The sequence below is a fragment of the Mchenga conophoros genome, linkage group LG3 (genome assembly GCF_057382185.1).
Source record: "Mchenga conophoros isolate Kocher_MC1m ecotype Shallow Benthic linkage group LG3, M_conophoros_male_GT1.1, whole genome shotgun sequence".
Lineage (NCBI taxonomy): Eukaryota > Metazoa > Chordata > Actinopteri > Cichliformes > Cichlidae > Mchenga > Mchenga conophoros.
The window spans coordinates 22,063,546-22,087,687 of NC_140528.1; the positions used below are offsets into that span (position 1 = coordinate 22,063,546).

Sequence of the window (24,142 nt, forward strand, 5' to 3'; positions counted from 1 at the left end):
TCTACATGTTTGACAATCAGGTGAAGTAGAATCAAAAGCACGTCCTCCACTCCTCTATTGGGCTTATGTGCAATCTGCATTGAATCAAGCTGAAGTTCAGTGTCTTCCATAATCACATTTCTGATGATTTGTTCAAAGACTGAGGTGAGGGCAGCAGGCCTGAAGTCGTTTAGAACTTTTGGACGACTAGATTTAGGACCAGGAACCACGACAGCTTCTTTCCCAAGAGAGGGCATGAACGATTTATTCAGAATAACCTAAAATATAGGACTGAGTTCTTGAGCACAAGTGTAGGAGCCATATGAGTTGTTCCTTTTTGTTTTGGATTAAGAGGGTTGGTTTAAATGCACACCTTGTATTGGTGCACGGGTGTGAGGCGTGACTCGTGGGCGTGTTAGGTGATAAATGTGGTTGCACTCATCTGTTCACCGCACCTGATGAGCAGAAAGGTCGGGTGAGCATGAGGGGAAACCTGTTGACCCCAGCTTGAGTCATTTTGATGCATTTTTGGCTGTAACTTGATGTATGTTTTATGCACTAATTGATGCCATAGGCCGATGTTGTAGTTTGGTGTAGTAATTGGTGTAATTCTTTGTGAGTTGCAGTCATTGTGTTTGTGCAGTCTGTGCATTTGTTTAATAGTTTGATGTGCTGATTTGTATAGTGGACAGTAACATGTGGAATTAAAGGAGCAAATAGTGCAGAAGTGCATCTCATGTGTTTGTTGTTGTCGTCATCAGCGTCCTCATGTTTAGCCTGCTGCGGCCATTTGCTGGAGGAGCCACAACAACTTGTCAACAGAAGAGTTTGTAGGTTTTATTAGATTATTTATATATAGTTTTATTGGTGAGAGTTTAAGGTTCGCTGTTGCCTTTTAGAGTAAGCCTGTGGCTTCACACAGCTGTTTCAATCAGGAGTCTTATTCCCCTGTTAGGTTTCAGCAGTTTCACCTGCATTAGGCGTTGTTTTTTGCAGCTGTTCACCTAAAAATGCAGCCAAGACGTTTTTAAAATAAACATTTCAAACTATTTACAGAACAATCAGCTGTTCGGCATCAAATCTGATGCCACACAAATTATTTGTGCCACTGCAAAAAATAATTTCTGTCCACTATGAGATAAAGGAGAACAACAGCCTGATACCTGCAGGCCTGACAACAGCAGATGTATCACTCCACATCAGCCACGCCGCTTTGCTAGCTAAAACACATAAGGACGCTGTCATAGCCTGTCAACCATGTTGATTAGCTGCGTATATACACGAATGTGAATCGCATCATTGGCTGGACTATGGGATAAGGTGGCATCATTCTAATCGCATACAGGAGCAGCCGGACACTTACTGACTATTAACTACTCGATTTAAATCAAGACGCAACCTCTCGCGCTTTCTCTCTCTCTCTCTCACACACACACACACACACACACACACACACACACACACACACACACACTCTTTCTAACAGCCATCTTCAAGATAAAACAAATCAAGTTCCAATAACTAGTGAAAAATGTAAAAACTCTCCAAGACATCTGGATTAACGTTAAATCCTAATAACTGTGAACTCTTTGCCATAAATGATAAACTGTAAGATTCCTGTTAAATCAGAAATAAGATATTTGGAAATTCATCTCACAAAGGACCAAAAAGTAAATCGGTCGTTGAACGTGGAGAAGAAACTAAAAGAATTCAAGACCAAACTGAACTCTGGGCTTTTGTCACGGTTCTGGGTCATTTTGACCCAGCATTTTCAGTTCTTATATTACTTTGTATTATGGTTTGTATCCCGATGGTTTTGTTTATTGGTATTCCATGTTTCTGTTATTCTTAGTGAGGGATTAGTTCTTAGGTTGTGTCTCGTGTTTAGTATAGGTTCAGTGTCAAGTCTGCGTCTGTTTCTTGTTTCCTGTTTTATTGTGAAGGGTTGTCTCATGTCAGTGGCTGTATCCCAATTCAGGGTCTGCAGCCTTAAAGTACGCATTTCAAGGCCGATTACATCACAGCGGCGCGCCGAAGGCTGTCCCAATTCAAAGGCTGCTCCAAATGCGGCCGTGAAATGCGTCCTTCATTTCCCTGAATTTTAAGGCTGTGGCAGTGTAGACTTTGTGGCCCAACATATCCCAGAATGCATAGCGCGGCAGTGGGTGTGGATAATTTAGCCGAAAAATGGCATTAAAACGGATCTCCAATGTGCACTGGACGACAGGAGGGGGAAATCCTTGTGAAAGTGGCCAAAAGACACGAAAAAGGTTACGGCAAAAACAACTAATCATCCATGTGGATACTAACTCACTCGCCTGGCTAGTGCGCTGCAGAGAGGACGTGAGTAACATCAGTTCTTTTAAGTGAAGGATGTTTTTGAAAATACTGAGAAAATGTCAGGAGGCGTTGGACAAATGGACATTTTTGATAATGTGTTTGATAAAGAGGATTGAACAACATATGTGGTGAGAGATGAACAATATTGTCTGGCTAACAAAATAGAGGATGAGAGGAAAGTTGCTGTGTTCCTGAGTGTCATGGGAGGAAAAACATACAACTTGTTGCGCAGCATCGAACAAAAACTAAATGTGCAAAAGAGACCGAAAGCTGCATGAAGTAACTGAGAAAGACTCAAATGATTCTCAGGAGGATTTGGCATGCCTGGAGCTGTACACAATGCAAGAGAAAGACAATGATGCAATATGGCTCACACCAAAAATACCAGAGGTTGAGTTACAGATGGAACTGGACACTGGGTCTGCCCTCTCACTGATCTTATATGAAGATTACAGAGACAAATTCCCCAATCTGAAACTGAAACACACCTCAGTGAAACTGAAAACATACACAGGTGAAAGAATAACTCCTCTGGGAAAAGTGAAAGTGGAATATGAGAAAAAGAAACGCAACCTGGAACTTTATGTCAATGAGACTGGAACGAGGCCCGAGTGCACATTCTGTGGATGAAAGACTGAAACAGAAACTTAATAACCGTGCCCAGGTGATCAAAGATGGAATCAGCACCCTGAAAAATATTAAAGCACAGATCATACTGGAGGACAATGCAAAACCAAGATTTCACAAGGCACGTCCTGTACCTTATGCTTTATGCCCCAAAGTCGAAGCAGAGCTCCAGCGCTTGGAAGAGCAAGGAATACTCACCAAGGTGGAATGGTCAGATTGGGCTACACCAATAGTGTCAGTAAGCAAGAAAGCAAGTGACAGAGTGCAGATCTGTGGTGATTTTAAGGTTTCAGTGAACCCAGTTCTCCACATAGATCAGTACCCACTTCCGCAGATAGAAGACATATTCACAGCAGTCGCAGGTGGCAAACACTTTTCAAAAACTGACCTTGCCCAGGCTTATCTCCAGTTGGAAGCAGAAGAGACATCCAGGAAATATGTGGTGATAAACACTCACAAAGGCCTATATCAGTACAACAGGCTGGTATTTGGTATCGCCAGTGTCCCAGCAGTATGGCAACATGCCATGGATCAGGTCCTACAAGGCATTCCAGGAACAGTGTTTTCTGGATGACATAATAGTCACTGGTGTTGATGAGGAGACTCATCTGGCTAACCTAACAGCAGTCCTGGCCAGGCTAGAAAAATATGGATTGAGAGCAAACAAAAACAAATGTGAGTTCTTCAAGGATGCCATTGAGTATTGTGGACACAAGATCGACAGACATGGGCTCCACAAAACCGAGGACAAAGTTGAAGCAGTCCTGAAGGCACCAGACACTAAAAATGTGAGTCAGCTACGTTCATTCTTGGGCTTAATTAATTATTACCACAAGTTTCTACCAAACCTTTCAACAGTCCTGCACCCGCTGAACTCTCTGCTGCAACAAAATGTCAAATGGAAATGGACAAAAAACTATGAAGAGGCATTTAATTTAGTTAAGTTAAGCAGCTCATTACATCAGAGGAGGTTCTGACACACTTTGACCCCAATCTACCACTTCGCCTCGCCTGTGATGCCTCACCATATGGCATTGGTGCCGTGCTATCTCACAAAATGCCTGATCGATCCGAACGACTACTTGCCTTTGCCTCAAGGTCCCTAAATGCTGCCGAGCACAACTATACGCAGATAGACAGAGAAACACTCAGTCTAGTGTGGGGAGTGAAGAAGTTTAATCAGTATTTATATGGACGACACTTCACCCTGATCACAGACCACCGACCGCTGGTGTCCATCTTTAACCCTCAGAAAGGTATTCCAACCATGGCTGCGGCACGCTTGCTTGGGCTTTGTTCCTGGGTGCACACACCTACACCATTGAGTTCAAAGGGACAAAGCTACATGGAAATGCAGATGGACTTTCACGTCTTCCACACATGCAACCCACCGAAGAAATGACTGCTCCAGCTACTGTGTTTCATGTTACACAAATGGAACCCCTACCTGTCACAAGTGCTCAGGTGAAAAGAGAAACGAGCCAAAACACAATCTTGTCAAACGATCTTACTGTGAATGGTTGGCCGTCCTGTAGTGACACTCAGTTCTCTGCGTACTCCACCCGCAAAGACCAACTATCCGTTTGCCAAGGATGTGTCATGTGGGGAACTCGTGTCATCCTGCCACCCAAACTACGTACAAAGGTACTGGACTCACTGCACGATGGACATTTGGGTGTTAAGATGAAAGGTCTTGCTAGAAGCTATGTTTGGTGGCCAGGCACTGATTGTGAAATGGAGAATATGGCTAAATCCTGCATTGTTTGCCAGCAGACGCTGCGCCAGCCTCAAACAGCACCTGTACACGCGTGGGAGTGGCCATCTGCTCCATGGCAACGCATTCATATAGACTATGCTGGCCCATTTATGGACCAAATGTTCCTGGTTGTGGTTGATGCCCACTCAAAGTGGCCAGAAATCTTCCCCGTAAAGCAAGCAACAGCTGCCAGCACGATCAATAGTCTTTGGTCACCGTTTGCACGCACAGGTCCGCCACAACAGCTCGTAAGTGACAATGGTCATCAGTTTACTGGAGAGGAGTTCCAGTGTTTCCTTAGGAGTAACGGCATACGACATATCACTTCAGCTCCCCATCATCCTGCAACAAAGCTGAACCAGCCAGTCGCACAGAGGGGAAACCGCTACAACAGAAAATTGACAATTTTTTTACTGTCTTACCACTCATGCAACAACTGGACACACACCTGCAATGCTCTTCATGGGATGAGATCTGAGATCACATCTAGATTTGCTGAAACCAGACATTCGCAAGGATGTCCAAGATAAACAGTCTTCCATGGTGGAAGCAACAAGAAACAAAACCAGGTTCTTCAATGTTGGACAAAAAGTTCTCGCCAGAGACTACAGAGACCCAAGTCAGAAATGGCATTCTGGCACGATTCGTTCACGGACCGGACCGCTGATATACACCATAAATGTTGGAGCCAACTTAGTCTGGTGTAGACATGTTGATCAGATTCTAGATGCAGAATGTCACGTAGTTCCAGAGCAACCCGAGAGGACACATCTACACTTCAAGATTCAGAAGAGTTTGCCCTCGCTTCACCACCTGAGGTTCAGGGTTTACGTGAAACCACCAATGTTCAAACACCTGAACTTTCCACACAGAGCACTATGGACTCTGACCAAACAGGCAGACGTTACCCTGAGAGAAATCGCAGAGCACCTCAGAGACTGAACTTATAGGTTTCCAGTTCATTTTGTAAGGAAAGCAGTTAAAATGTTTAAGAGGAAACAACCTACCTCTATGTTGTAAATCACTGAGTAGGTGTCATATTTCAGTTTAAGTACAATTATTGGGTTACGGCATTTACCTGAAAATATCTCGATTGTTTGATACTTAATGTGTTCATCAAAGCTGGATGGGAGGAGCTGTGATGTATTTAGTAAAATCAGTCTATATTTTGTGGTAAAGTAGAGAACACCAAGCGTGGTGCATGTGCGCATTGATATGCCTGTGCCGTTCCACAACATGGTTAATAAAGTAAGTTACTAACAACCAAAAATGTGTTGTTACTTTACCAGTTAAGTTATAAAAGTGAACATAACAAACTGGTTGAGATCCTGGATTAAAGAGGGAATGGGAAGGGAAGAGGAGTACAGAGGACTGATTGGTCGGTTCGTGAGGAGAATCACCTGAAACTGAATGTGGCCAAAACAAAGGTGCTGGTGGTGGACTAATTGTAATTTAAAATGTGAAAATTTTAGCTGTCCTCCATCATTCTCCCTGAGGAGTCGAGTTACGGTGACTTTGTATCTTCTACAAGAGACGCACAAGAGCAAGTTTAAAAAAAAACTGTAGAGGAAAATATGGCAAAGTCCCAAGACTTACAAAAGGAAGCTTATGCTAGACGAGTCCAGAAGTACAGAAACCTTGTGTACAGCGTTGGAGATGAAGTTCTTCTCTTGAACATGAAACGTGGAAGGAAGGGAGGAAGACTTGATCCAGATTTTTCAGGACCCTACACCATTCAAGACATCGCTGGCAAATGTGTGAGATTAAAAAACACAGAAGGAGCAACTTTAAGAAATCACTACAGCATTGACCATATCAAGCCGTACAGAAGAAGCCACCATGTAAATATCAGTGACAATTAAAAATACCCAACTCGCAGTCAGACGGTGAACAGCAGCACAGACCTGAAGATGCCTCCCTGCCATCCTACTGCTAACCCTCAGTGCCAGCAAAGTCCAGAGGATTCATTATGCACCCAAAACGGCTGACACAAGGAGTTTAATTGTGTTCCAGGACCAGAAACGCGTGAACAAGAACTTCCCTCCCGGAAACAAAGCTTAGAAAATGAAGGTGACATAGTGAACAACTCTTTTTGACCAGTTGGTCATTTGTTGCCAGTTTGGCGTTGCAACTTAATTGACTGTTGCATGACTTTGTTTGCATTTTGCAGTCTTCAACTCATATTGGATGTAAAGAAACGTGCACTGAGCTTGTGGAAGTCTGGAAATGGATCTGCCTGTCAGTAATTTTCTCTTTTGCCCACCCGCTGTACCTTTCCTATTTCTCTGCGTGTAAATGCATGCCTATTGTATTGACTTTTTCCTGTTGTGGCCCGTCGGCCTTTACCAAGCGTATCCACTAGAAATCTCATGCATGCCTAAGCTAACTTATCATATTTTTCTTTTAGTAAAGAGGCTATGGCGTGCAAAGGATACTGGGCGCTTGGAGGCAGCTGTTGGACCATACAAGTTATTGGATTCCTCTTTTTGAACACTGCAGGGGTCACGGTGGTTTCTGATGAGGTAAGAGAACTTATCATTATTGATTCTGATTTCGAGGTTCTGCTCCTTCTGAAGCATTTGCAGTGCAGAGACCATTAATAGTTTAAAATGTGCGGGTAGGTGGGGGGGGGGGTTATATTGCAAAACTCTGATAAGGTTTCACCCATCCACTTCAATAGGAAAAAATGTTATCAACCACAACACAGATGTTGTGACATCATAATACCCAGTTCCAGTATATGCAGAAAGAACCTTTATCAGCAATTATATTCCTTTAGATGTTTTTGTGTACAGCACTCAAGCAGTTACTTCAAAAATTGTTGCTGTTGTTGTATAAACTCAGATTTTTCAAAACAGGTCATTGATGCATATCTGCACCGTGTTATTGACAGACGAAAGGTAAGTAAGAAATGTCATTTACCTACTAATTTTGAAATAAAAAAAAAACCCTATTTACTGTTCTATAACATTTTTCTATACTTGTGCAGAATGCTGCACACCTGCTCTGTTCAGTAGTTGCAAGCTCGTTGTTTTCTGGGCAGTTCAGATGCCTCAACTGGTATGTTGAAAGCTCAGAAGTGGTCCAAACAGTTGACTCCTTTCTGTTGCTGAGGAAAGAGTTCGGTTCCTTTAAAGAAGACTATATTTGAAAACACCCTGAGACGCATGGTACCTAAGTAAATCCAAATTACTCTGCACTTCCAATCCCACAGATGAAGTTCCCAGTTGAAGACGTGGCTGTGCCCTGTGAACTTTGGTACACACTGGATTCTTGTGGTATGTGTTCATTTTGTTATTAATTTGCATAATTTGTTGTGAAGCAGTTTCTTGCACAAAGTGTTATTTTTAAATAAGTTTTCAGTGGCACAAACAATTGTAATTTTTAATTTAACTTTTTCTTTAGATTGTCAACATTTCTGCACAGAAAATACTGCTCATAGACCCCATGGGAATGAAGGTGTTTATGACAGGAAAATTCTGCGCAACTGGAGGTATGTATGATACTGAGGTGTTATTCTTAGATTAAAAAAAAAAAATCTTGTTTCATTACAAACACTTTTGTTCAACTAGGAATTTTCTGAGGATGAGAGGGCATGAAGACACCATGGAGTGGCAGTTACAGACTATGCAACACAACAAGCGACAGGATTCCAGCAGTTGTGGAGTTTTACTGTTAAAGGTAACCCTTATTCAAATGATTCAGTTTCTTGTTAGCTAGAATTAAGACTTTAAGTGAATTTAAGTGAAGTGAAAGTTATTTCGGTCAACAACAACAAAGATGATCATTTTACATAGAAGTACTTAATCATACAGTAACTGAAAAAGGAATAGGCTGAAGCCTTGTGGCTTATAATTATCCTATCCTTTACCTAATTAAGACTTTACATTCTAATTATGATCAATCTCACAGTTTGCAGAACACTACCTTGATTTTGGAGAGGTCAGTGAGGTGTCAACCACTACAGAGCCAGTTGTGCTGGAGCGAATGCAGATAGCTTGCACCCTACTTGAAAATCGAGGTAAGTCCAGTAAAGTCCTTATCACGTTAGTGCGTACTTCCAATTTAAATAGTGCTTTTCAAACAGCACAGTACAAATAGTGCTCTTCAAACACTTTCAGATAAGACCCTTCTCAAAGTCTAATTTAGACTAATTTTCCAGGAAGTATATTTGGAAAAAATGTACTATTATTTTTTAATTATTCAATAAATAATGTTTGATTAAAACCTAACTATGATTGTGTTTCAGGGAACGCTGAGGACTACTGCATTGTTTTCTCCATGTTAGATGCTAACGCTGACCGCAGCATGATTGAAATGGTAAAACAAAACAAAAGAAACACATAAGTCTTAGTATCATTACTTGCCAATCATAATTAAAATGTTGAGTAATAGTATTCACCAAACAGAATATGAGCCATTTATTTTTCCTTTCCAGGTGCAGTATGAATCTTGCCAAAGATGGGCACATTTTGAATGTGAAAAATATAAAGAGAGCAACCAAGAATATAAATGCCAAAAATGTAGCCAGAGTCAGACAGAGACTGTGCAGAGACTGTAGAAGGACAGAGCAGCAGCAGAGCAGTCCAGATACACTGATGATCCTCTGTCAGATCCAGAGGGACACACAGGAATGATGCTGGACTCTACATTGTGTCTGACAGTGGAGCTGTTCTCAGAGCAGTTCACTCTGCAGCACTGACAGTCATCTGCACTTCTTCTCATTCCTCTGTCAGTCACTGCTGGATGAAGCTCTCCTCTCCACCTCCCAGTAACATGGCCCAGTCAGAGCGTCTCTACACACAAGCTGCTGCTGCTTCAACCTCTCTGGATCATCAGGACACAGCTCCTCCTCTCTCAGCACACACACCGTCCTGTTTACCATCATCACCTCCACCTGCAGAGAGAAGAAGGAAGAGCAGAGGAGATAAACGCGTGTTTCCAGAGACTCTTCATCAGCTGTCAGTCAGTGATGCAGCACATCCAGTATAAAGAGCAGCAGGGACTTCAGTGCTGGGACTGTACTAGGACTCATTGTTGCTTCACTTTTTCTAATCTTTGGATTTTTATTGAAGTTGATGAAAATGTTTTTCCCTCCTAGTTTGAGTTTGGACTTTCATTCATTAGAAGAACCTTGGTGTGTCCACTCTGAGCTCTGTAGGAACCCCAACAACAAGCCCAACAATCCAGATGGACGGTTCCAGCTGTTAACTGGAGGAATTCCATCCAAACATCTGCTCTCACTAAATTCTTCCTCACCTACAGACTGTGTTCTTCACTGCTTTAAACTTGGAAATGAATGCAGTCATTGGTCTGCGTGCTGCTTTGTTCAGAGAGCTGATTGGCTGTTGACAGTGTTTGATCAGAGCGTGTCAGCCGTTACTATGGTGACCATAAAGGTCAGAAACAGGAAGTGTTTGTGTCCAATCCTGAAGCCTGTCACCATTCTCCTCTCACAGCTTCACTGAGAAGCTGCAGCTTTACAGGAAACACTGGATCTTTGTTTCATACTGACTGTGTTTAGTACAATACTGCTGACAGCACCACCCACTCACTCCATCACTCTACTGACCTCAGAGTCTCCAGTCTGTAGTCTGGACTCTGCTGAAGATCAGACAGCTGCTTCACATCTGGATGCTTCAGGTTGTTTCTCCACAGCTCCAGCTGTCTCAGATGGGAGGGGTTGGACTTCAGTGCTGCTGCCAGATAATCACAGCTGATCTTTGACAAACCACAGCCCATCAATCTGTATAAAGAATGAAAGATGTAAGTTTATTAGACAAAGTGTGAGCTTGAAATCATTCAGTGTTTCATCATCTGTTCAGAGCTGAAGAAGGTTCAGAATGTAGAAGTTTAGAAAATGGAAACTCCAAACAGCTGAAGCCAACAGGAAGCAGCTTCAAACAGGAAACTGTGCAGAGTTTCAGACTATATGTCCTGATGCAGCCAGTTGGATTTTGGAGATTTGAATCTCTGTTCTGTGACTAAGTCCTTGAATCATTTCTTCCAGTTGGTCCAACAAGACAGACTAAGTGTTGGACATGTGTTGTGGCTCCATTAGGGGAGCTTCTAAATGTGATGTGATGGCCCCTCTGGGTCTGTCAGGTCACAGGACTGAAGAGAGCTCAAACTGGGCACACAGTTGTTCCAGTCTGGACCAAAGACTCTATACTGGAACTGAGGGACTGCTTTGACTGCACCCACTGGGACTTTTTAAAGGCTCATGTTCTCACTTAGATCATCGATTTCTACTTACATTTCTTTCTGGGAAAAATGGGGATTACTTTGGAAACAGGAAGTATTTTCCCCAATAAGCAGCCCTGGATTAGTAAATCACTCCAACATGTTCTCAGGCAGAAGAAGCTGTCTTGTTATGAGGAAGAGAAGAAAAAGATTGAGGCACAGAAACTTGTTGAAAGAGAGATAAAGCAGCTAAAATCAGGTGTAAAAGTAAAGCAGAGGATGAGCTGAATAAAGGACACTCAAGGCTGGCTTGGAAAGGAATGAAGTCCATGGTGGGGATGCAGAACAAGGAGCAAAGATGAATGTGATGCTGAATCAGCAGAAGACTTGGACTCATTTGATTCCAGCTTTGATATCATTGATTTCAATGAAGAGCTTTGTGATTGTAGCAAAGGGCTGGTAGCTCTGAGAGTCCCACTGATGAGGTGTTTGTGTGGAAATCTCTTAGTGGGACCAAAGAGAGAAAAAGCCCTGGTCCTGATGCTGTGGGAGGGAAATGATTGAAGTGTGCTGTGAGGAACTGACTGGGAGATCTTCACACATTTTCCAGTCCTCCTTGGAACAACAGGAAGTTCCCAGCACATGGAAACAAAGGTTAAGTGTCCTATGGCACTCAGTGATGATGGTGCTGTGGCCCCACCACCTCCACCTCTTTGTAAAGGAACTAACTGTCATCTGAAGCTTCAAATGGGACTAAGACTTCCTCCACTAGGTGGCAGTGTCTGATGAGAAAGTCTTAGTGGAGCTGGCCTGGAGTCAGAAACAGGAAGATGCAGGATTTGGGCTGAAATGGGGAAAAGTGGTTGGCACTAGTGCCTTAAAGCAAGAAGGTTGTAGGTTGAAGCTTGTTGGCCTTTCTGTGGAGGTTGGATGTTCTCCCACAGTCCAATGAAATGCTGCTTAGGTTCATTGGTGCTTCTAAATTGGCTGTAGGTGTGGATGTGAGAGAGTGCTTCTCTGTCTCTCTCTGTTGGCCCTGTGATGGACTGCTCACCTGTGCAGGTGGACCACGCCTCTTGCCCTATGACAGCTAGGGCACAGGCTGCAGCCCTGTGAGCCTAAGCTGAATAAACAGTTAGCAAAAATGATCCATAGATGGCCTGAAATCCCCCAGTTAGCAGTTTGGTAGATAGCTATGACATGCTAATCCCATCCAGCAGCTGTATTCTACCTGTAAGCTGATCCCTGCTGAGCCAAAGCACTTTTTCATATACAAATTACAACCTTTAATAGAAACCTATTGGTCAGCATCTTATTAGCCTGCTGTTAGCTTCATTCCACAGAAAACTGAGAGAAACTAACAGAGTTGATAAAGAATAAAGAGAAATGTGCTGATTTAAAGCCTTTGAAGTGCTTCAGATGATCTCTGTCCACTTCTGTCCACTCATTCATTCATGTAAGCTTTCTAATGCAGCTTTGATCTTCACAGTCTGCTTCATGAAACTCATTCTAACCCTGAATGTCAGAGTGTTCCTCCTTCTCTTTCCCATCATTCATGCTGGCAGTGGAGGAGATTTGGATGTTGGACTGTGTTTTGGATGATGTGTGTATGTTTGTGTTGGACTGCTGTCTGTAAAGCAAACGCACATTTTGCTTTGGATTTCAGTGTCAGACAGACTTTAAGGTGGAATGAAGAGTTGGAGAGTTTCACAGTGAATTATCCAGTGGAGGATTTTTCTTCTTCTTTGAAGGTTTGAAATGTGAACATTGTTCTGCTGCAGTCAATGGACTAAACCAGAGAAGAAGAAAACAGACTTTACCATGAAGATCCTCAGAGTGGATCAGTATAATATCAGCCTGATGTCTGCAGTTTAGTGTCAGCACAACTTTCACATCATATTCATCTCAGCACAACTAAAACATGCTGACTGACCTCAGAGTTTCAAGTCCACATCCTGGACTCTCCAGGAAACCACACAGATGCTTCACTCCTGAATCCTTCAGGTTGTTTCCCCACAGGTTCAGCTCTCTCAGATGGGAGGGATTGGACTTCAGTGCTGCTGCCAGATAATCACAGCTGATCTCTGACAAACCACAGTGACTCAATCTGTATAAAGAATGAAAGATGTAAGTTTATTAGACAAAGTGTGAGCCTGAAATCATTCAGTGTTTCATCATCTGTTCAGAGCTGAAGAAGGTTCAGAATGTAGAAGTTTAGAAAATGGAAACTCCAAACAGCTGACAGAGTTCATACGCCTTTGTCAGGGTCAAATTCAAGCAAGACCATGTGAAAATTAAAACACATCATCCTAGGTGAACTTAAACACCTTTGTTCCCCTTTTGTTAAGACATAGAAAAGTACACCACACAAAAATACTGCAAAAGGAAACGGTCGCCTTATATACATAGTGTATAAACTCAAAATGCACATTTCACTTCAAATTAAGATTAAGGCTTTGAACAGATCACATAGTTCAGTTCAACATATAAGACTTTAAGAATGCACAAGCATCTACTTAAAATCTATTTAATTTATCATCCATGATATTATTTTGTACAATTCCAATGTATTTTGTTCATCTCCCTTAAATAAACAGGCAGTCTTAAAGTATGAAATATTCATATACAAACACATATAAATGTGTGTACTGTCTCAGTGGCTGATAGTACCCCACAGGCCTCAGTGTGAGCTTGAAGACATTTATAATGTTTAAGTAGTTTAATGTGCAGGTGCTGACGATAAACACATTTTGAATGAAAGCCGGGGAACTTTGGTAGCACAGAAACAAGTGGCTATTCTTTGTGACTATATGGATCACTCACAATACCATTATTTCACACAAAGGCACCAAATTAATACTCAAAAAAGCTGCAGCAATACACACAAATATAAACAGTACTTGGTGACAACTTTGCTTTTAGCCTTTAACCCTTCTTGACTACTTTTGATGTGGCCTCTATATTTTACCTTTAAAAACAGTTTATCTTGCCAATCTGTTATTTTCTCATTTTGACCAACTGTATCAGCACAATTTATCTAAATTCAGACAAAATTTAAAATACAAGTAGAAAGTGATATTTTGACTGTAAAAACCACACACATGTTTAACGAATCATCTTCATAACTTGAAATGCAAATAGAGATTGTACACTTTTAAAAATACGCACACGTTTTGCAAACAACAAAGTTATATGGTACTATTTACCAAAAAATGCAGCCAAGGCTCAGACGTTTTTCATATAATCATTTCAAACTATTTACAGAACAATCAGGTGTCAAACAATAGTTTGTGTCACTCTAACACATATGAGAACAGCACAGGGATAAACCTGCAGGTCTGACAGCAGGTGTGTCACTCAGCGTTTACACTGCAATCTGCCTTTGTTGGCTTTAAGGCAGCAACTGTGACGATCACTAGTAGAACTGACACACAAAACAAAACAACAGCTACACACTAAATACACAAGACAACAAACTAACTTGAGACCAAACACGGTAAACGTCACAAATCTCTCACGTATCAAAACTCTCTCTCTCTTTCGCTCACTCGCTCTCTCTTGCCGGTCACTCCTAAAACTTCCCCCTTTTGCTAAACAACCAAATGTCATGTTTCCATATCATTTTTGATTGGTCGACATGGTACATTTTCCCACCTATAGGGCTTTGGAGCGTGATGTCACGGGAGATGGGCCATGCCCCCTTCCGCCATGACAGTAGGCCAGCCAAAGGATACCATTTCAGCTATGGATCGTACGTGTTGTGTTGTCGGTTGCAACGTTAGATCACACGATCGTGAAGGCAAGAAGCTGGATAACGGGCTCTCTTTTCATCGTTTTCCATCCTGGAGGCAACGTGAGGGATCCCATGTATCCGATATTACTAAACAAAGACGTCAGGCTTGGATTGCAGCGGTGAGACGAGCGGATATCGAGTTCTCTGCAATCCCCAGCTTTTTGTTGGTTTGCTCACGGCATTTTCTTTCCGGTGAGTTCTAAATTAATTCATATCACTCTTGAAAGGCTTTTAGTGTGATTTTCAACGTGCTGCGGTCATAGATAATGAGATAAAACATGCTAATGTGTGATGCTGCAGAACCACATCATGTCGACTGAGTAGCTTATGATTTGGCATTATTGCAGGCAAACCAGCATATGAAATGGATGTAACAAATCCAGACTGGGCACCAACACTGCACATGGGGCATGACGACATACCTGTATCAGACTCGGACCGGCACTCAAGGCGTACGCAACGGAAGCGAAAAAGAGCACCCATCGGAGGTAAACAACCCCCCCCCTCTAAAAACATACTAAATTGCTATCACTGTACACTAATCCGCACATAACTTCCAGATGAATCACACACCTGTCATTGGAATATTGGTGTACATTTACCTTATGTCTAATTTTATCTTACAGGCTTTCGTTATGCAGCTGCAGAGTCTGAAGGTGTGCCCCATGCAGAAGTGATTGATGAAGATCTGACAGAAGACCAACAGCAAAATCACAATGTCATGGAGGCAGTGGACAGCAGTTGTGTTGGACAAGTGGAGGTTGAGGTACCAGCTGCAAATGTGGATATACTGAAGAAATGTAAACCTTTTAAAATGATGACAGATTACAAACTCTCAGCTGTGTCTGTAATCAAACCTCTGTAACTTTGCTTCCCTTCAGCAGCATCAGCTCATGTTCACATGTTGATTCATGGTTTGCTTCAGTTTTTGATGGACTGCAGAATATTTTGAAGGTTATCTGCTATAAAAAGCCAGAACAGGAAAATCTGCTTCATGTGTTTCTGTTTGATCCTCAGTGACTTTGACACAAAGGCCTCTGCTGTGATGATCACACCTCTGATCAAGTCTCACAGTGTCAGCTTTGTTTTTATACATATGGATATGTGCTGATAAATGATCAGAATTATAATATTTCCCACTGTCTGCTGTGTGCCGTGACCTTTGACCTGCTAAAGACAGTCAGCTGTGGATTATTCATTGTTGTGTCTGATACTTAGAACTGTGAGGAAGAACACTACACAGTTAATCAGGGTCCCCTCTTTCTGAATCAGGGAAGGTGGGCAGGCCGCGTGTGGGCCGCGGGCCATACGTTGAGTCTCACTGTTTGAAATGTGAACATTGTTCTGCTGCAGTCAATGGACTAAACCAGAGAAGAAGAAAACAGACTTTACCATGAAGATCCTCAGTGTGGATCAGTATAATATCAGCCTGATGTCTGCAGTTTAGTGTCAGCACAACTTTCACATCATATTCATCTCAGCACAACTAAAACATGCTGACTGACCCCAGAGTTTCAAGTCCACATCCTGGACTCTCCAGGAAACCACACAGATGCTTCACTCCTGAATCCTGCAGCTTGTCGTTGTAGCTCAGGTCCAGCTCTCTCAGATGGGAGGGGTTGGACTTCAGTGCTGCTGCCAGATAATCACAGCTGATCTCTGACAAACCACAGTTCCACAATCTGTATAAAGAATGAAAGATGTAAGTTTATTAGACAAAGTGTGAGCTTGAAATCATTCAGTGTTTCATCATCTGTTCAGAGCTGAAGAAGGTTCAGAATGTAGAAGTTTAGAAAATGGAAACTCCAAACAGCTGAAGCCAACAGGAAGCAGCTTCAAACAAACACAACAAGAGAAAAAACTCTGAATGTTTCACATTAAAGTCGTACATTTATCATAAAAACAGGACAAAGACTTGAAAAAGTCGTGTTTTTCCTTCCAGGAACCACAAGGCTTCACTTTTAAAGGTGAAGTGTGAAAGAAATGGACATATTTGAAGTCCAACACCTTTTTCCAGTCACATTATTAAAGCAGACAAACTACAAGCTCATTTTCATTCCAACAAGTCATCTTCTGACCTGGACTAACAACACTGGTCTCTATGTGCAGCTGGCTGTGAGACCAGTGCTCAGGGAGCGTCTACAAAGTGCAACACTGAAAGAACATCACACACTAGCTTTGTCCCAAAACGTCGGCTGCATCCTTCGGAGGACCCGGTATTCGCGGTCTACGTGGGCCGGGTCCTTCAAAGATCGAAAAGGCTGGAAGTGCGAGGCTGTGAAATGGGACGGTCTAGCCTTCAGATTTGCGTCACCGCTGTGTCGGTGGAGTTTAATAAACTCGGCCGTCTGCTCCTTGCTATCTAAAATATAACAGGACACTGGCGTAAATTCTCGACCGTCTCACACTTCTGTTTAATCAGTTTCCTGTTTAACGTTTATTCAGCTGTGTGAAAATCCCGGAGGAACTTTGATCTCAGCCAAACCGATTTACTCCGGAACAAATAAAACACAGAAAAAAGGCAAACAATTACATTTTTAAGTTATCTGAGTGACTTATATATCATGTTTCACCTGAGTAGCGAAAGAGCGGGGTCTGAAAACGATGAAGCCGGGCGTCCGCTGCTCTCGCCGGCTGGAGTGACCATTGAACCCCCCGGCTTGCTAGCGAGCGGGTGGGGAACAGACGTCTCCGAAAACGTCGGCACACTTTTGCAAATATGCGATGTCTTGATAAACCAAGCAGATATTTGAAGTTTACACAGCTACTTTCTCGCCTGAAAATATGTTAAAAGTTTATTTTGTGACCCAGAAAGATTAATAAGAGTAATTTGAAAACTTAGTAGCTGCCGCCATTGTTGGCAGCTGAAATTTGGCTGGGATATGAATTCTGGGATATGGTGGGCCACGAAGGACACACCCGACGAATCCTTCAAATTCGGGGAAATGAAGGACGCATTTGTCGGGCACATTTGAAGGAGTCGACAAATACGGACAGCCTTCATCGCCTGGCTGTGACGTAATCGGCCTTCAAATGCAGCCTCTGGAGGATGCAGCCGACGTTTTGGGACACAACTACTAATTTGCTTCCATCATCCAACCTGAAGAGGAAACAGAGACGGCTCCCCTTCAAAGTAAAAGCTGCTCCTTTTGGACACAGTATCAAAGAAAGTCTACAGTATAACACAGAAAAGACAGAACAAAGTTTTGGTTGTTTTTAAATTGTGCAGAAATGAAACTACACTAAGCTCAATTATGTGACAGACATTTCATCCCATGTCAGTTTGGCCTCATCCTGGGCCGGATTATCCAGCACACACTCTGACCACAGGTCCATGTTGAGCAGGATGAGCTGCTGGCTAATCTGGAGGCTGTAGCAGCAGCTCACAGTCACAGTGGATTTCCACTCATGAAAAAGCTCTGCCTGCTTCATTTCTCATCTCATATCAGAGACTTTAATGCTTCACTGAAGCTGTACTGTGATGCTTCCATATCCCAGTGAGGCCTCCATAATGATTTCAGCTGTTCTGTACACACACTGTGTGCCCTGTATGGCTCAAAGTCTCTGCAGCCTGTTTTTATCTGCTATCATCAGATCTTCATCATCCTCATTCACATCCCTCACACACTCTACAGCCTCATCAGCACTGACTTCATCTTCACTGACTGATGGAGCACAACATGAACCTGTGGAGGCTGAAACACTGTCCTGTCAAACATCTCCCCGTCACCACTCCACTTCTGTCAGCCTTTAAATGAACCCTGCTCAAGTCTGTCACTTCTGTTTGGAGCCAAAAGAGGTTAAAGATTACGCCACTACATTCTTGTCTAGAAAATATTAAAGTGTATTTGGTGACACACAAAAAAGGGTAAAGTTTAAGTATAGTTTGGGTCCACACATGTCCAAACCCTGGTGTGTAGGCCTACTTAGTATTGAGAAAAGCCCACTAAAAGAACGCCCACCAGACCAAAGCAATGGTGTTGACTTGATCAGCATTAACCCCGCCCCCTGACTTTGATGGGTGAAGCTGACAAATAAAATGTATTTATGAACAGCGATGAAGGGCCAGGAGTAGCAACGTGAATTAAATAAATACATCATTAAATAATTCATTAAATGTGTCAGTAAAATAATTAAAATAGAAAACAAACCAACAAAATATGTAATTAACTAATTTGAATTGTACATAAATACTTAATGAATTATTTTAAATGAAATTAACCGATAATTCATTGTGATTTTGTTTTGTGTTTTGATGAGCTAATAATCAGCTCTCTTTTTCTCATTGTTGTTCTAAGCCGCTTATCCAAAGGTAAGGCACTACCTGTTGAATTATTTCCAAAGTGTGCCAAATTGGACATTACAAATTAAAGTCTACTCACTGAAATTACTGGGGAATGTCTGCTTTGATTTTGATGAGAATCTCATGACAGTACTGAGGATTTAATGCAGTTGGACTGCTAAAAATGATTGAATGCGGTTGGACCGCTAAAGGATTTAATACGGTTGGACGGTGGAAAGCAGTTGGACTGCTGAGTGATTTTAGTATATTAGGGAATTTGGTTATTGTTTGGGGTGGAGCCCGTATTGGTTATAAGGTTGGACCTGCTTCAGTCTTACACTTTTTTGGCTGTTTTACTGTTGTTCCAAAGTATTATAAATTATTCAAGAACGTTTGTAAATGTCACTGTTTCCATTGGACCTGAGTGACGTACAAAGACAGAGAGGGAGAGAAAGGAGAGAGAGGATGGAGACAGCAAAGAGAGAGCAAACACAAACAGGTGAGAGTGGACAGGTGACCAAGGTCAGCAACCAATCAGAGAGCTTCTGTTTGACCCACAGTCACTGATGATGACTGCACATAACCAAGCAGTGTGTTACTCTGATATCAAATATGGATCCTGCTCTTATAATAATGATCATCAGATGATATTATTGTGTTATTTTGTAGCTGAATACGATGTTTGTGTGATTATCAGTGAAAGAAGCAGTGAGGAGGATGGAGAGAGAGAGAGGACAGAGGGTGAAGTTAGAAACACTAAAAGGATTTTTCATGGATTTCATGGATGATTTGAGTGATTTCCAGCAGGACACTTAAACATGTCAGTGGACGTCCTAAAGAACATATTCACTGATATGAAACGTGTCATTGAACAGGATTAATATCAGTGGAAACATGGTGGAAACAGCTGTGACTGCATGGATGTGACACACTTCAAATCTGTTCTCCACTCTTGGATTTGGGATCCATGGAGCTGCTGCTGAGTCTGTACAATAAAGGAATGGTGTGGAAGGTTGCAGCGTACAGACACAAACACTTTGTGCTTACAATCTGATTTTATTTTCAAAATTAAACTACTAACCTACACTGATCAATGATGTTAATGATCACATCTGGACTCACCCAGCCTTTCTGCAGTTCCTCACAGCTGGAATCAGTCTCTGTCGTCCCGACACTGATGTTTTGTACTTCTGCAGGTCCAACTCATCCAGAACCTCCTCTGACATCTGCAGCATGAAGGCCAGAGCTGAGCACTGGATCTCAGAGAGTTCCTTCTCTGATCTGTTCTCTGACTTCAGGAACTCTTGGATCTCCTGATGTACTGAGAGGTGGTTCATCTCCATCAGACAGTGGAAGATGTTGATGCTTCTGTCAGGAGAGATTCCATCACTGTTCATCTTCTTCAGGTTGTTGATGACTCTCTGGATGGTTCCTGGACTGATCTCTGTCTGACCCAGCAGACCTACTAAGAGTCTCTGGTTGGACTCCAGACAGAGGCCATGAAGGAAGCGAACAAACAGGTCCAGGTGGCCATTTTTACTCTGGAGGGATTTCTCCATGGCTCTCCTCAGAAATACATCAAGTGATTGGAGATCATCGTCATCAAAAAGACTGGAAATCATCTTGATTAAAGATTTTGGTTTAAGGAAGTTCTTCAGCACCTTTGTCTTCCTGTTGGTGTGACAGTGGAACATGTAGACAGCAGCCAGAAACTCCTGAATGCTCAGATGAACAAAGCAGTAGACTGGTTTCTGGAAGATCACACACTCTCTTTTGAAGATCTCTGTACAAACTCCTGAGTACACCGAGGCCTCTGTCACATCCAGACCACACTGCTCCAGGTCTTCTTGGTAGAACATGATGTTTCCTTTCTCCAGATGTTCAAACGCCAGCCTCCCCAGCTTCAGAAGAACTTCCCTGTCAGCCTCCGTCAGCTCCTGTGGACTCGTCTCATGTCCCTCATGGTACTTGTTCTTCTTCCTCTTTGTCTGAACCAGCAGGAAGTGTGAGTACATGTCAGTCAGGGTCTTGGGCAGCTCTCCTCTCTGCTCTGTAGTCAACATGTGCTCCAGAACTGTAGCAGTGATCCAGCAGAAGACTGGGATACTACACATGATGTGGAGGCTCCTGGATGTCTTCATGTGGGAGATGATTCTGCTGGACAGCTCTTCATCACTGAATCTCCTCCTGAAGTACTCCTCCTTCTGGGCGTCAGTGAAGCCTCGTACTTCTGTTAGCCTGTCAACACATGTAGGAGGGATCTGATTGGCTGCTGCGGGTCGGGAAGTTATCCAGACGAGAGCCGAGGGAAGCAGATTCCCCTGGATGAGGTTTGTCAGCAGCTGGCTGACTGATGACTTCTGTGTGACATCAGACAGCAGCTTCCTGTTGGTGAAATCCAATGAAAGTCTGCTTTCATCCAGGCCGTCAAAGATGAACAAAAGCTGAGAGACAGCCAGCTTCTCTGCTGTGACCTTCTGTAATGTTGGATGGAAAACATGGAGCAGCTCCAGAAGACTGTACTGCTCATCTCTGATCAGGTTCAGCTCCCTGAATGAAAGCAGAACCACCACACTGACATGTTGGTTCTCCAAGCCCTCTGCCCAGTCCAGAGTGAACTTCTGCACTGAGAAGGTTTTTCCAACACCAGCCACGCCGTTGGTCAGAACCACTCTGATGGGTCTCTGTTGGTCAGGTAAGGCTTTAAAGATGTCCTGGCACCTGATTGGAGCGTCATGGAGGGCGTCCATCTTGGAAGCTGTCTCCAGCTGCCTCACCTCATGTTGGGTATGAACCTCTTCACTCTGTCCCTCTGTGATGTAGAGCTCAGTGTAGATCCTGTTCAGGAGGGTTCTACTTCCTGTTTCATCACTTCCTTCAGTCACACGTTCACATCTCCTCCTCAGACTGATCTTATGTTCATCTAAAACCTCCTGCAGACCAACATCTGCTGAAAGAAAGAAAAACAATGAGACTAAAGAGAAAGAAAACTCTTCAGTGTCTGAACAACACAAGAAGTCCAGTTTTCAGAAATGAGTCCATCAGCAGACAGATGTTCAGTCTTACTTTGTACACAGCTGCTCTGACTGGCTGTCTGCAGTCCAGCTCTGCTTCTGGATCTTTCTCCACACTGTGCAGAAGCTCTGATGGTGACACAGAAAAGTCACAGTGGAGATACTTCTGTCCACCTTTGATTAGACTCATTATAAAAAGGAAAACAAAGTTTGAACACAGTCATGTTTCCAGTTCACTGACTTACATTTATTCCATGGACACTCACTCTAACCTGAACCACAGCTACAACCCAACATTGTTGAGGCCTCATCTCCTCCTTTCCTGACTGTAGAGGTTAAATATGCAACAACCAACAAATAAAAGAATTTGGTTCATTTCAAAGAAATTCACACGGTGACCAAGTAAAGTAACCGTAGTAAAGGAGACAACATCCCGTTGATGGTGGGATTATTTGAAAGATTTGCTTCGGTCACGTCATCAAATGCAGTTGAACCACCCGTGGATCCATGTTTGACCATTCTACCACTCTGAGCTCTGCTTTTTAATCATTTTATTATTATCATCATTCATTTATTCATTCTTTGGAGGGGGGCTATTTCCTAATGCCGCCCTAATAAGCTGATGTTCAAGGGGAAATATAACAGAAACTCTTTCAGTGTTATTCATTAATAAATTAACAGATAAACTGTGAAGAAGAAAAAACTGAGATTTAAAGGAGAGAGTGAGAAACTTGATCATCCATCCTCATAATACATGTTCATCAGTATCTGCTGTGACCATACTGCAGTAATAACTACAAGTCTACATTTCTGTGACTGTTGATCAATCACAGCAGGAATCTGAGCTCATCTCTGCACACAGAGCAGCTTCAGCTCTGGGATAAACTGCTCGCTTCACGTCCTTCTCAGCTCACAGACACTCATCCTGATATTTTCCTTTAACATTTGATGGTATAATTCATCTGAGTTTACACTTTATCTGCATAAATACAGAAAAACAGACCCAAACACCAGAAACCATCAGTTTCACCATGTAGAATATATTGTTGTTTCCTTGCTTTTAATTCAGAGAAAAACTCTGATTTGGATTTTCTCTGTTCTCTTTGCCACAGCCCATCCCAGCAGCAGCTGAAGCAGCTGACTGTCACAACACTGAATAACACTTTAGGAGGAATTTCAGAGGTCAGTAAAGCTCCAGGTTCAACATCAGTTAATTAATCATAGTTCATCATAAATGTGAACCTGGCTGGCACACATGTTAATGTTAGCCATTTAAATATTAGCAGTTAGCTGAGGCCACAAGAAGAAGAGGCCCTAGAAGAACAATGGATGATAAGATTAGATTTTCAAGACTGGGCAGAGACGTGTTTTCCTTTACTGTCTCTTACAGAGGAGGGAGCAGATACCAGACGAGGTCACGGAGGTACGGGGAGGATTCGCAGCAGACAGCAAGACTGCCACGTCCATGCGAGAGAGCGATGGCTACGATAATCTCTGTTTTTGTCTCCCTATATAATGTTGTACTGTGTGAGGGTTATCCTCTCTGTGAACCAGATGCTTGATTTCACACAGAGGTCCACCAACTGAATTTGATCAGTTATGGAACGATTTACCTCGACAGGCTCCTTCATTCGCTGATTTTAAACCTCCTTTAAAACACACTTTTACTCCCTGACCTTTGACCCAGTGTGACATGTTGACTCACTACCTCAGACAGCTTAAAATAGTCTTTTTGTTTTTTGGTGCTGCCTAAAAGAACCGTAAAATATCTGTCCTATATACAGTTATGTTCATATATTTTTGTACTACATCAGGAAACTCAAAAACATAGTTTTTAATATTTTAATCCTTATTTTTAAAACTGTTTTTGTCATTTTTCTTCTCCCATTGCATCAAAAATCATTATTTACACTGAATAAATGAGTCAGCAGCTCTCTTACATTGTTGCTGCAGGTTCATTACTGAAGTTTAGAGGTTCTCCTTTGGACCAGTCACTCCTCACAGACACACAGCTGGATGCTGCAGATCCTGCTCCATCCTCTTCCTCCATCTTCTTGATGTCAGGGTGGAGTTAGTCTGAGAGGCAAACACACACACTCAGAGGTGCTGTTGTACTGGAAGCATCACACTGACGGGTTTCTAAAGTTCTCATTGATCATTTCATGGAG

General features: G+C 42.5%; 1 protein-coding gene across 2 annotated transcripts in view; it reads right to left on the reverse strand.

Annotated features, from left to right (window-relative positions):
* LOC146577685 (protein NLRC3-like) overlaps positions 1-22,102 on the reverse strand; it is a 98,052-nt gene extending 75,950 nt beyond the window's left edge. Inside the window, exons 1-5 of one of the 2 annotated variants that reach the window (XM_085268299.1) lie at positions 22,027-22,102; positions 20,083-21,910; positions 16,184-16,360; positions 12,819-12,992; positions 10,275-10,448 (exon numbers count right to left, since the gene is read on the reverse strand). In XM_085268299.1, the coding sequence (XP_085124425.1) occupies positions 10,275-10,448; positions 12,819-12,992; positions 16,184-16,360; positions 20,083-21,710 (2,153 nt within the window). In that variant the 5' untranslated portion in view covers positions 21,711-21,910; positions 22,027-22,102. The remainder of the gene's footprint in view (positions 1-10,274; positions 10,449-12,818; positions 12,993-16,183; positions 16,361-20,082; positions 21,911-22,026) is intronic. The other variant, XM_085268298.1, reaches the window with a different exon arrangement.
* Between the last annotated feature and the right edge of the window lie 2,040 nt (positions 22,103-24,142).